General features: G+C 34.0%; 1 protein-coding gene across 2 annotated transcripts in view; it reads left to right on the forward strand.

Annotated features, from left to right (window-relative positions):
• The window catches only part of LOC132949775 (rap guanine nucleotide exchange factor 2), an 87,138-nt gene that overhangs the window by 33,954 nt on the left and 39,676 nt on the right, over positions 1 to 13,508 (forward strand). The window contains exon 4 of one of the 2 annotated variants that reach the window (XM_061020846.1): positions 647 to 730. In XM_061020846.1, coding sequence (XP_060876829.1) covers positions 647 to 730 — 84 coding nt within the window. Of the gene's footprint in view, positions 1 to 646; positions 731 to 11,016; positions 12,235 to 13,508 lie in introns of those variants that run through there. The other variant, XM_061020847.1, reaches the window with a different exon arrangement.

Below are 13,508 nucleotides of genomic sequence, written 5' to 3' on the forward strand. Positions count from 1 at the left end.
AAATAAAAATAGTGTACATTTAACCACAGATATAATATACTATACAGATATTATAGTACATATTATATTTGTGCATTTAACATAAAAAAAATGTATAAAGTGCTGCCATCTAGGCGTTTCTTAAACAACTATATTTTTTGTTTTAACGCAAATATTAGCATATAGACAGCGATGTGTCTCCAAAACCCGTTTTTAACATTTTACGGCACGACGGGTTAAATAATGACCCCTGACGTCTACACTCATTATTTCGAAGTCAACTTTTTTGAAAATAATTTGATGTCACTTTAAAACAACAATTCTGAAAAAGTATTACTTTTTACTATTTCTTAAGTTTTTCGAATGACATCATACTTTTTGAATTTCAATTCTTAAGCAGGATAGTATTCGGAGTGTTTCAATCTATAAAGATTAATTTTCAGACAAGTAGTTCATTAGTTATACTTATAAGTATTTAAGCTTTTATAAGTTTTGATGAGTGCAGTAGAGTGGCACAGGGGTACACGCTAAATGTTGTCCACCACTCTCCGCTAATCTAATCTTTACATGCTTATAACTAATGAACTACTCGTCCGAACATTGATTACCTGGTATGTTAAAATAAATTTTTTTGCAAAATGTGACAGTTTTTTTCTCAATTTTTTAGTACCGGAGAGTTGGCGATGTGTTGGTTCGTGTTGCTCTCGGGTTCCGTGTTCATTGACGGAAAACTGTTCCTACCCACGTCCAGGTAAGATCTTTTAAATACCTAAAAGTACATAGGCGCAAATAGGGGAGATTTAGACACTGAGCCCACCCAAAAAGTTTCAATAGTTTGCTTAATTTGCTTAATTGTTTTTAAGTTATGGTAATTGGTAGGGCTTTAGCCACCACAAATCTCAAACGTTATTTGCGCCTATGTGTATGGAGCATATTATATAGAACGTCTTTTTGTTGAAAATCGTCGATTGCCCTATTTTTTACCATAACTAAATCAAAAAAATCTAAACCCACCCAAATTATATAACGCAGCACTATATTTATTATTTAGTGTAAAAATATGTTTTGAGATTTTACGAGATTTTTGAAAGAAATAGTTCAACTTTCAACATACCTTATTATAGTAATTAGTTATTTAGTTATTAGTTATTAGTTATTACTAATAGAAAATAAAATGCTAATGAGTGAGTAATGACAGTATAAATAAATTAATCATTAAATTATATCATTATTCATAAATCATAAATAATTAAGGCTGACACGCTTAATCCTCTCATATTGTGTTTTTCATGTATATGCAATGATTTATCATTGAATTAAAATTTAACATAATATCCATTACCATTTACAGTAACGTCTACTCAATAACGAAGCACACTTTAAACCAACTAAACAGCAAATCGAGTTCCCAGGATTTTTTTTTTCTCCTTCGAAAAACGGGCACGTTCCGCGTCCTATGCCTGTCTGATTTTCAACCATTATTAAATAATAATATTATTATTATTATACTGGTTCATGTTTTCAATCAAACCGTTTTTTACGTCACCACCTCAGATAATAAACTAGTAGGTATATCGTACCACCATATAGACAGTGTGTCCCCGCAGTGGCGTCATTTCAGTTTTTATTAGACTAGGGAAACTTTTCACTGCTTATCCGACTCAAAATTTTTTTTACTCAGATTCTCATAGAATAGTGCCATAGCGGTTAATGGTGGTGGTAAATGTGCCGACTCGAGGTTGATGTAAATACTAGACTGGGGCAAATAGCCCAGTTACCACCCACCAAATGACCAGGCACGTAGTCAGAAAATATTCACTAGGTGGGCCAATGTTAGATAGGCCCCCTACCTAAATATATTACCTTGTACAGTTGTAGGGGTGTTCGACAGACGAGTTGACGACCATAATAATAATATAATTCTATATGAATCAATATAATGACAATACCCTTACTCAAAAGTATTTTAAAAATAGACATAAAAGTATACAACAGTCACTGTCTAGATAAGATAAGAATAACATGACATGCTAGTATACTATAATAATATGGTACCAGTGTTGGGCTTTAAATAGCAATTATTTCCTAATCAATCGTTGACGATATTATGATTTATAAAAAATAAATTATCACCGATTCTTAGTAGGAACAGAATTTAAATGTAATACAATATACATATTTTATTCCAGAAATGGACATGGATTGAATTTAGTTACGTAACTTATTTTAGATTCTAATTAAAACCCGATATATTTGGTTTTATTTGTGTAATATTTAGACAATATTAAAAATTTGAAATTTCATTTAAATTAAAAGCCCCCGTATAATAATGGGCCCCTCTGAATACTTTGGGTGGGCCGGCCTACGGCCGGACACATAATAGGGTGGGCCTGGCACACCCTGCCCCCCCCCTTAGCTACGTGCCTGCAAATGACGCCACTGTGTACCCATACTGATGAGTGATGACTGTCCGTAATATTATCACAGTGATATTATCTACATTTTAAATAGTGGTGATAGTGGACATTCCTAACGAGTCTATTGCACAGACGTGCATTTTCGAAGCTCGTTGTCTACAGTCCGACACACCGCGATACCCGTTTTCTAGGGATTAGGACGATTAGGTAATAGGTTAGGAGCTCAAGATAAGACGCATATTAATATAGGATAATATTCACATAGCTTCTTTCGCGGAATAGACGGTTTTATATAAACGCCTTTACGACCATTACTTAGAATTTATATTATTTACATATTATAATATATTTGGTTTGGTCAGGTAAATCCCAATGTATAACCTAAGGAAATATAGAGTCGCATATATTACCTAAAGCGCGTCGAGCTGTACGACAATTTATGGACTAACCTATAGTATATAAACAATGGCCACGACTTAAATATTTTATTAAAATATTTAAATTAATCTCGTTTTTGATCATATTCTGATGATGCATAGTCATTAATACTCAGAACTCTCATTTGACTATTTGAGAGGTTGTATGTAAGGGCTGTCACGTCCACAGTAAAATAAGTTACAATACCAAAGAAGAAACGACAGTGCATATTTTTATTATTACTAGCTAAAAATCACAAATAAAATAACCACCAACCGAGGATGATACCAGGAATTAAGATAGTACATTGATGTACCTAATTTATGTCTAGATACTCTATAATATAAATCGCAATCTTGTAGATTTTTAAAGACAAAATATATAAATAGTTAACAGATAACCGTGTTATATTATTTGTTTAGTTTACAGTAGCTGTTGTTGCATTTGGAGGTTTTAAATAGTAAAAAAAAAAATTTATCGATTTTTAATATTTTATACATTATAAGGTACATTTTTAATACATAATTATTATGTGATAATAAAAAAATTGTATTTGCTTTAAACATCTTAGGGAAGGAGCTAAATTAGTTTTAGTGAGCTTTGACCCCCCCCCCCCCCAAATTACTGACCTTGACCCTTGTATACAACTTGAAATAGAAGTATACAACACAGGTATAAAAATGCGTATTTGTTACGTCTTTTTTGAGGTCTTTGCGCAGCGACTTAGTATAATATACTTACCTACCCTTCTTGTCCTCCTTTACGTCCACTCTATATACCACAATAATCAATTACTATACGCGTAATATTCTTCTAACGCTAAACGGTTATTGTTTTTGCTTTAGAGTTTAGTCGCCGTATCTTCGAGTTACTTTTATAAGCTTTACTTTCAATTGATAAGAATTACAAAAATATATTTAAGACAAGATAACAAAATGTCAAATATTCACCAGAGTTACACTATATTTTATATTAAACACAAAATTAATTAAAAAATCTTAATCATATTCAATAATAATAATAATAATAGTATGAATATTAGACAAATAGTTAACTAACCATCTATGTTTTAAAATATCGACTGACGAATATGCATGCGCATACTTCAATATATTAAGTAAGTGTTAGTTAAAACAAATAATTGGCATTAAAAATATATACCAAACATTGACACTTCTTTAATGTTTTAATGAATAATAATAATTATTAATTTATTATGTGCCATAATAATATTTGATATTTAAAAGCACTTAGACAATTATTATTATATAACCTAACCTATTATATTACAATAGTATCAGTATGTGAGTAGTAATTTTATCGATCTATTGTTATGTACTTGAATTTAAATTATAACCTGGAGATTAATAATTGAAAACTAATTTTTTTTATTCAAGTAATATTGAATATCTATATCTCTGTCTTCGCCGTGCAATTAATATGAATCGGACGTTTAGTTTTTAGACCAACTGGTTAACAATCATACAAGTTAGCAGTGTTCGGATTAGATAAGAAGTTTTTTATCTAGATAAAGATAAATATTTTTTATCTAGATAAAAAAAAGATACAATTTTTTTTTTTTAATGGGTTTTAAATTTCGGTATATTTTAGTTGAGCACTAGGAACATAATAATAATAATAATAATAATAATAATGTAAATAAAAATAATTACATTATTTATAAACCATAAGCTTGGTTTGAGAATCTGTATAAATATTTAAAATGATGCGTTTGTACAATTTCGCGATTTTTATCAATAAAAAATGTATTTAGATGAATTCATTGAGATTAGTAAAAAAATTATCTAAGATGAACGTTTAGATACCTTGTAACTATTTATCTAGATAAGATAAAAGATGAACAAATAATTATCTAGATATTCATCTAAATAAATTTATCTAGACAAGTCCGAACACTGCAAGCTAGGCGTTTTTGCTGCAAAATATATGGATGTCTTATAAAATGTATCACATAGTTTTCAAGGCGTTAGTTATGAAAAAAAGTTTTTATTTCAAAAATAACTATCTTGTGAAATTGCATATTGAGTAGGTATCATCGGATCATTTTACAATCGTACAATATAGAGGTTTTCTATTATTTTATCTATTTTGAGTAATATGTTGATGCTTACAAAACTTTACTGAACTAAAATAAATATTCGAAAAGCATTCATTCTACAATATTATTTAGACAATATTTACTATCGTCGAGGGGTATGCATACCTGACCGTTTCTAAGGAGTTCAACATAGGCAATTTTCTATTTGTTGCGCATGCGGGTCGTGTACATGTGTGCGTAGTAAGTGATCATTCTGTATATTATTTAGGAATTTGGTCAGTAGTAATTATTTCCGCTCACGGCTGTTTAAAATTGATAAACTATCAAATTAATAGTGTTGGTATCACGCATCGTTGGATAGATTTTTTTGATGTTAAAAATAAGAAATTTTAATACGATGTTGATTTAATAGTGTTATGTAATAACTAATAAGCAATTGTTATTTATTTATAACTTATATTCACTTGGTATTTACTATATAAATTTAATTATAATACAATAATTGATTTTAAATGGATAAAAAAAAATCCAACGTTGTAAATATGGTCATAAATTAGAATATTGTATTCAACATAATCGATGGATATAATATTATATTTTACACTCGATTTATTTTTAGAATGTTTTGAAACTATTTTCTCTTATCCTATCCTACAACGTGACGTCCTGTAACTCCGCCGGCAAACACGCAAAACAAAAAAAAAACGCCCTAGCACACACTGGCACCGATAACTTCCTTTTTCATCGTGTTCATAATATTGTAACTGATAAATACAAATTATCCGATTCGATGTTTTGCATTCTGTTTATTTAAAACGCAAATAATAAAAATCGATTATAATTATAAATCAATAGTTCTGTATTGCGATGTCACGCAGTTATACGAAAACAAATATTAATTATTTAAAAATGTGTACACACACATATCATATTAATATATTATTTTATATTATGCTCGTATAAAATGCTGATTTTGTACATTTTTAACAATGCTTTAATGTAATATATTTTACATCGTCGTAATTATTGTCTCCGGTCTGCTGATACTCGGCTCGTCCCAACAATATTGTCTGATTCATAAAACGTTTAATACCAATGGGTTTGTAGGTACTTATTGTAATGCGGCCACAAGTTGTTAAACACTTAACGAATCCGACCGAGCTTCCCCTTGACGTGACGTGATACGCTTACAATAGGGACTTGAATCGGACTTAATGCTCGCCCACTTTTGGGGATCAAGACCCGACGCGGGTTTGGATTATGGGTGATTTTAAAGAGTGCAAAGGAGGACTGTGGTTCGGCCCAAAAAAAACGCCTCTGATAAACCAGAACGTTAATAAACTTTTTATCTTCGTCCCACGCCGTGTATATAGAACAGCAGATTACTTGTCTCCTATTTTTTTTTTTTTTCGCTACATCAGAACAACATGTGGGAAGTAATATGGAACTTATTATTACACGTGTTATTTTAAAGGGAGTAATAAAAACAAAACAAACACATTCACGGACACACGGAAATATTACCGACGAATAGACAGATATAATGTCGTATATATAAATAATATATAGCACCTATGTACCATGTTAACTCAAATGTGGCATCCGGATATGAAATTACAATATATTTTGTCGTATTGCGCTACAGACATTTTTTAGGTAGGTACATAATAATTTTAAATAATAGTGCTCCATGACTATACTCTAATCCGATTCCGGCTATATACAAATGATTGTGTGTAATATTTTTGTATGGTTTTTGTCTAATATTGCGTTTAATATCATTAGGTATATTTATTATCGTTGTATATATATTTTTTTTTTTATAAGGAAATAATTTAAATTCAAACACTCTTCAGTCTTCAGTGCGTAATAGTTTAGACTTGACAGTTCCACATAATACTTGATTACTGTGGTTGTTTTTAGTTCATCCTAATTAAAAGCACTGTTCCTTTTGCCAAAACGATCAAATTTATATGAATACGTTATGTATAATATATTTCGGAATGAATGATTTCCCAACAATAACAATTATTTGGAATTTCGTCGAATTGAAATTGTACCGTACAAAACATAATATTATACTGTGCAGTGCCAGTCGTTTTAATTCTGCACACAATGGTTTGTGAGCCGCGTAATATTATATAGACAGTTATTATGTTAGACATTGTACCTACCCCCACGGAAATCAATATTCTGGGTAGAGAATCAGTCGGCGAATAATATTCCCCACACTATTAGAATATTTTGCACGGTATTTTACGCCGATAGTAATTTAATCAGCTTAACATAATATTATTATGCTCGTTGAACATACAGTTATTTTTCAGTCATCAATATCGAAACAATATAATATCAATTATAATTTCCATCACTCATCTTTATAGTTCCTTTCTCATCAGTGACCCATGTAGGTTTTTGACAAAATCGTCAATTCTCATTGGATGGATTGAAATACTTAACGCTTTCAAATTATTATTGTAATATACTGATACGTATTATTGTAACATATTTTACGTTTAAAATATGTATAATTATTAATTACGCACATAAAGTGAATGATGACTCACGCAGCATAATATATAATATATAGTATTTATACATAATTATACATAATTTAGGACAGTGTATAATTACTATTTCAAGTTAATCAAATATAAACAATAATTAACAATTGAAAGTTACGATTCCTCAGAATTTTAATAAAAATATTTTTCGTATTCGGCATACGCCGAAAAACTAAAGCATTGATATTTCACATATTATTACTATCGTAAAAATATAATTGTAAGTTGTAGTCATAACTCATAAATCATAACATACGAACAAATAAATACTTGATTTAGATTTTGGGAGATACACCGCCCAAATGGGCTATTTTATTTTGTATGGTTACAAAGCGCACGCGTTCAATATTATAATAATTATTACCTATATTATTACGATATGTATAATACGCCTGATTTTTCGATGGACGAAAACAGGGAATCAACTGTGGATTAACAAAACGTTTATAAATATTAAATGTGTAGGATGAAATAATTCGGACAGTGCAGTTGTGTACATAATTTATTATTATAATAATAATATCCTCTCAGTAAATGATAATCCATTCGTTAAGATTCTCCGTGTATAATATTTTAGTACATATTATACATTCGACTATTCGAGCGGTATTCATTAAATTAACTACCTATATTATGTATACGGTAGATCCTGCGGGTCATGTGGGATGACATTATAACATCCTATAGGAAATAAATTCAAAATACGTCAAACTATGGCGCGGGGTAAACGCCCTAATTAAATATGCAATATCCATTAAAACCGCCAATAAATCTCGTCAAATTTTAGACAGCTAGCCGCGAGAATGTAATATAGCGCAAGTATACGTGGGGGGGGGGTGGGTGCCCAATCAGATACAGGCATATAGAGTGGAACTAGTATAGTACTTACTGTGATCTGTCATGTGGTATATGCAAGACCGTTCTTAGATGGTTGGGGGGTGGGCAGGCTCAGGACCTGGGCTCCGCGTTTGAAAAACAAGAAATTGGAGAAATAGTTTCAAAAATCACATTGTTTTATAGAATTTAGTTTTGTATCTTCAATATAGAGAAATAACGAAGAAATTCATTAGAAATTAAGTATCTAGCGATGTATACTTCATGATCTGCAGTGTGCGTAATAAGTAAATATAACTGTCACAATCAAGACAGTATATTATGTATATCATGATTTCGAGGCAAACATATGATAGAAAAATCAATGCGGGGTATAGTTATATACGTACTTCCAATAAACCCTAGAGCTTCTTTTGTTCCAAACGTGGGTTCCACAGGCCTAGCCATATGATTTGCTTCTTGGAGATACCAGCTGCTATGACTTTTTTACTGTAATTTACAGATAACACAATTTTTTCTGCTTCTACAGAAATATGGACGGTTCTCCTGAAATTCATCAATTGTGAATCAATAAATTATGGGTATTTTAAAGGAATCTATGTGAAGAATTCACCGTAAAAAGTAGAAAAAATGTAAATGAAATTTTTCGTTTTTGATCATGACCTTTTTTCTGACTGTCATTTCAAAGACACTTGTAAAATATATCAATGTATGTATAATTGTAGGCTTCTCAATTATTTTCGCACCGGGTCTCAAAAATCTTTAGAACAACCTGGATACCCAGCTGGGTGTATCACCTAATTATAAAATATTATACAAGTATACCTACAGGTATTCGCGACATTCAGTATATTTTAATGTTTATACATTATAATATAATTGTCATAATATACATGTTGTAAAAACAATACCTCGCCACGAATATTCGTTTGTCATATTATAGTGCGTGGATGTTATACGTTGCTCTAGGCGAATACATTATACAGAACGATCGAAATTACAAAGAGATCGCTCTCGATCACAGTCATATGGTCGAGTTTCATTTTTATGTATCGAAAAATAAATCGAAAGTACACCACACGATTATAATAGCACTATAATAGCCGTTTGACCCTCGAAACACGCGCGTTCCGTCGTCTCAAGGCTCCTCCGCCGCAGCGACGGTCGTGTTCAATGTACTTAATGTAACAATAATAATATGTACGACTCTATACTTATCTATACCTATACCTACCTGTAAGCGCTTTACGACGATTTACTGATAAGCCTTGCCAATTAAACGCGTAAGGTGTGTGCTGCGTCTAAAGGAATCAGCGGGTGATTTACTAACTTGTCTGTCGCCCAAGTTGCTCACGTCTTGTCGTATACGAAATCGCGTCGTCGGTTGATGCCGCGAACGCGGTGTATGATGTGCACAAACTATGTTATTATTATACGACGAACGCCCGCAAAAGTTTTCGAGAAGACAAAAAAACCGTCGTCCGACCTCGACCTTCGCACGACGAGCGTACCAAAGTGTACTCGGGGTGTCCCCTATACCGTATGTCTTATATGATTGTTATCATCTAAAACCACTGTCTGATGGATACCCATTTTAGTTATTTTTCATTTTTTTGCAGTGGCCCTCTGTGTTTTTGAAGAAAAATAATGAATTCTGTTTATTACGTGTAAAAACAAACAGAGTTTTAATTAATTTATTATTAGAATTTTATAATCAAAGGTATATTAAATTTATCATTATATTTTAATTCGTATACCGTAGTATAATTATTGAATGAAATAGGTACCTACATTTTTTACTACGTGTCTACATAGTTTAGCTATAAAAAATGAGTTGAAGTTCAATCGAAAAGAAGTTTCGATTTTTAAGAAGCTCATAATTGATAACATTTTCGTGCGGTTATCTTACTTGATTAGAAATATTATAATATATTATATAATAATATTTTACACTTGTATACAATATTGGTCAAACATAAACAATATAAAAGAATTAAGCTGATAGATTAAGCTAAAATCATCAAACATCGTCAAAACTTTTAATTAGGTAGTACAATAATTAGTAACGGATGACTATTGTTATAATTTCATATTCATAATATCTATATTTTGTTTATGCAGTAGCCGCAAGTAGTAATTTGGTTTTTATCTTGAAACTTGAAAGTGTTACTAATTACTATGTATAATGACTAACGGTAATATGATTTGATAACATATAATATATATTTTTGGGCCTAAAAATATAAGTTATACAGCCATGTGCAGATCGTGTTTGTTTTTATACATGGTATATTGTTGCAAGATAACTGTCTAGTATTATAATATTGTCCATGTTCGATCTGTGTGAAAAGTAGATGAGCTCCGTGGAAAAATAATTTGTTTATTGGCACATTAACTGATTTCCTTGTAACACGTTGCCAGTCCTTTATTAAAATAATTTTCAATTTTCCTCTCGTAATACACATTTTGTATCGCGATCCGCCGGCACCGACCCCGGACACGTTCCAAACAATAAAATATACTTTCAACAAAGACCACTGCGGATCTGCAACGATACCGCGGCGAACGCGGTGTATACGCGCGCACTTCGGCGGCGGCATATCATCGTCATCGTGCTGTATATATAATATACAATAATAATATTATAGTAGCAGTAGTAGAGTAGTAGGCGCGTCATCCCCGTCACGGTGCGGCGGCGTGTGCAACGGGCATACAGACGCACGCACGCGGACACCACGAGAAGGGGCCCTTTGGCAAATGAATGGGGCACGTTGACGACGACGACGACGACGACGACGATGGCGTGCCGGCTTGTCCAGGTGGAGCGGTGTTTGGCGGTCGCGGAGTGGGGCGGTGCGGTTGGCGGCGCGTCATGGTGGGGGACGGGTAGGAACGGTTGGCGGCGGTGACGGTTTCACGGATCGCGCATCTCCCCCGACGCCGCTCCCGCCGGCCGACGGGCCCCCACTCCGCGACACGACGGTCCGTCGCGCCCATCGACGCCGTTGCATGCACGCACGCACGCACGCACACGTATACGCACGTAACGAAACGCGACGAAGAGTTGCGCATGCGCACGGCCGAGAAATGCAACACCGAGAGTCCGGCGGCACGGCGTGTTGTCGCACACACGCACAGAACCGACGGCTACGATCGCGCGTACTACTACTACCACAGCGTTACGTCGTCACTTCTCTCGGCAGTAGTTGTCGAGCGGATGAAATAATATTCACGCAATGACAACAACAACAACAACAACAACTACAACGGTGATAATAGATTGATAAAAATTAATGCGAAATTAATAATAATAACCATAATAATCAAATACGATATTTACTATTAATCCGACTACAGTTGTAGTTTTCTCGGTGTGCGCTCCGGAGCTCGACTGCGCGTGCGTGCGTGTGTATTATCAAGTAGTAAAATATAATATTTTTGTTATCGTTATCATCGCGGTCGGGCGTTCGTCGTGTCAGCCGCGCGCACATTACTCATTAGTGCACATTACACAGTCGCCGTGTGTGGTACGTATCGTTTCGTCGCGTTTGTGATTCGGTTTTTGTGTGCTCTCCAATTAGTGTCCGTAAAATTCGCGATCCCTGTTCGATCGTATCGGCTAGCCGCTCGTCGCGTATTTATAACCTAACAAAAACTCGGTTTCGGTTGTGCGCGCGCGCATGTATACGATGTTGTGTTATTATTATGTGTGGCGCCGCGTGTGGTGATCTGACACGCGAAAACAATGATGTTGGCCGCATCGGCACTACAACAACAGCGACGACGACGACGGCGGCGGCGATAACGGAACGGTGAAAGGATTAATTCACGTCCGTGCGGTGTGCGTATATATATATCGATATCGCCGAGACGTACCTCTACCTGCCTGTTTCGGTATTTGATTTTTTTCGAACTCACGACCCGGTAATCTGGACAAACGCCGATCGCCTTCGGAAAATGAAAGGTAAACCGTTTGTACTGTACCCGTAATAGCCATTGCCCATTAGTGGTACTACCGCCGAATATTGGCGTCAATCTTATTACATAATTTTAATTTGTACGCATTTCGGATAGGATATTGTATTGTGTGAGCGCGCATGCGCGTCCGTGACCGTGTGTGTGTGCAATGGTCGACAGAAACAACAGTTTCTAATATCGTTATCATTATTATTATTATCGTCATCATCATCATTATTATTATTATTTTTATTATTATGCGCGTACCACTAGCTAGTTGTCGTCACGAATCGTGATATTATACACTGTACATGTTTCCCCCGAGACGAACGATCAGTGACGACGTTAGGTACGCGTCAGCGTTACGATGTATACAACTGACGAACAATATTGCTAGATTACCGTCTATGATGGTGTTGGTGTTGGTGCTATTCAATTCCCGTAACATCTCTCGCCGCGACACGTCCTCGTCAGCGTGCGCGCAGGCGACAGACGGTTGAACGGTGAACAAGTCGCTTGTTAATAATAGACCGCCGAACAAAACGATGGCATTACACTGTCGCTAATTATGGTGTACATGGTTGGCGAAACTACGTGATACCATTAAGTGAGTGATAACCACCGTTATAAATAGGGCCGAGATTAATGTGGCGAAATAAATCGCCAATAAAGTGTTTATAATTGCCAAGGAAAAATTAGCAAAAATCATTTTTTACCTACAAAAAAATACTGTAATGTGTGTTTTACCTATTGGGTGGGTACTACCTTTAATGATCTTTCTACGTCAGCTTTTGTTGCAGGGCATACTAAATCGTTTAAAGTATATTCTGCTCCACATTAATATTATGTTTGATGCAACAATGCCCCATTGTGCATATTTATATTGGTGTCCTGTATAATTGTGTGTAATATAACAATACAGTCATAGGAAATATGCGAAATGTTCCTGACGATTTTGAAAACATTACCAGAAAAGTACATTCAGAGAAAAAATGGTAAAAAAAGTTTAATTCCCGGTTTATTTCATTATAATCAAAATTATACAATACCCATCTACGAGCACATCTATTTATGAAAATGTATTATACGTCTTACCGACAAAAAAAAACATTTGCAAGTTGCAACAAAATCCTGTCCCTGGTTGCACTTACATTTTGTGCGCGGTCCTAGTGATACACACTATAGAGATAGATTCTATCGCGTTTACAATGTTTTCGTTCAAATTTTGTAGGTGGTTAGACTAAGGTTACACCAGGTGTCAGCAATTAGTTTAAAAGGATG

Source organism: Metopolophium dirhodum, chromosome 7 (assembly GCF_019925205.1).
Source record: "Metopolophium dirhodum isolate CAU chromosome 7, ASM1992520v1, whole genome shotgun sequence".
Lineage (NCBI taxonomy): Eukaryota > Metazoa > Arthropoda > Insecta > Hemiptera > Aphididae > Metopolophium > Metopolophium dirhodum.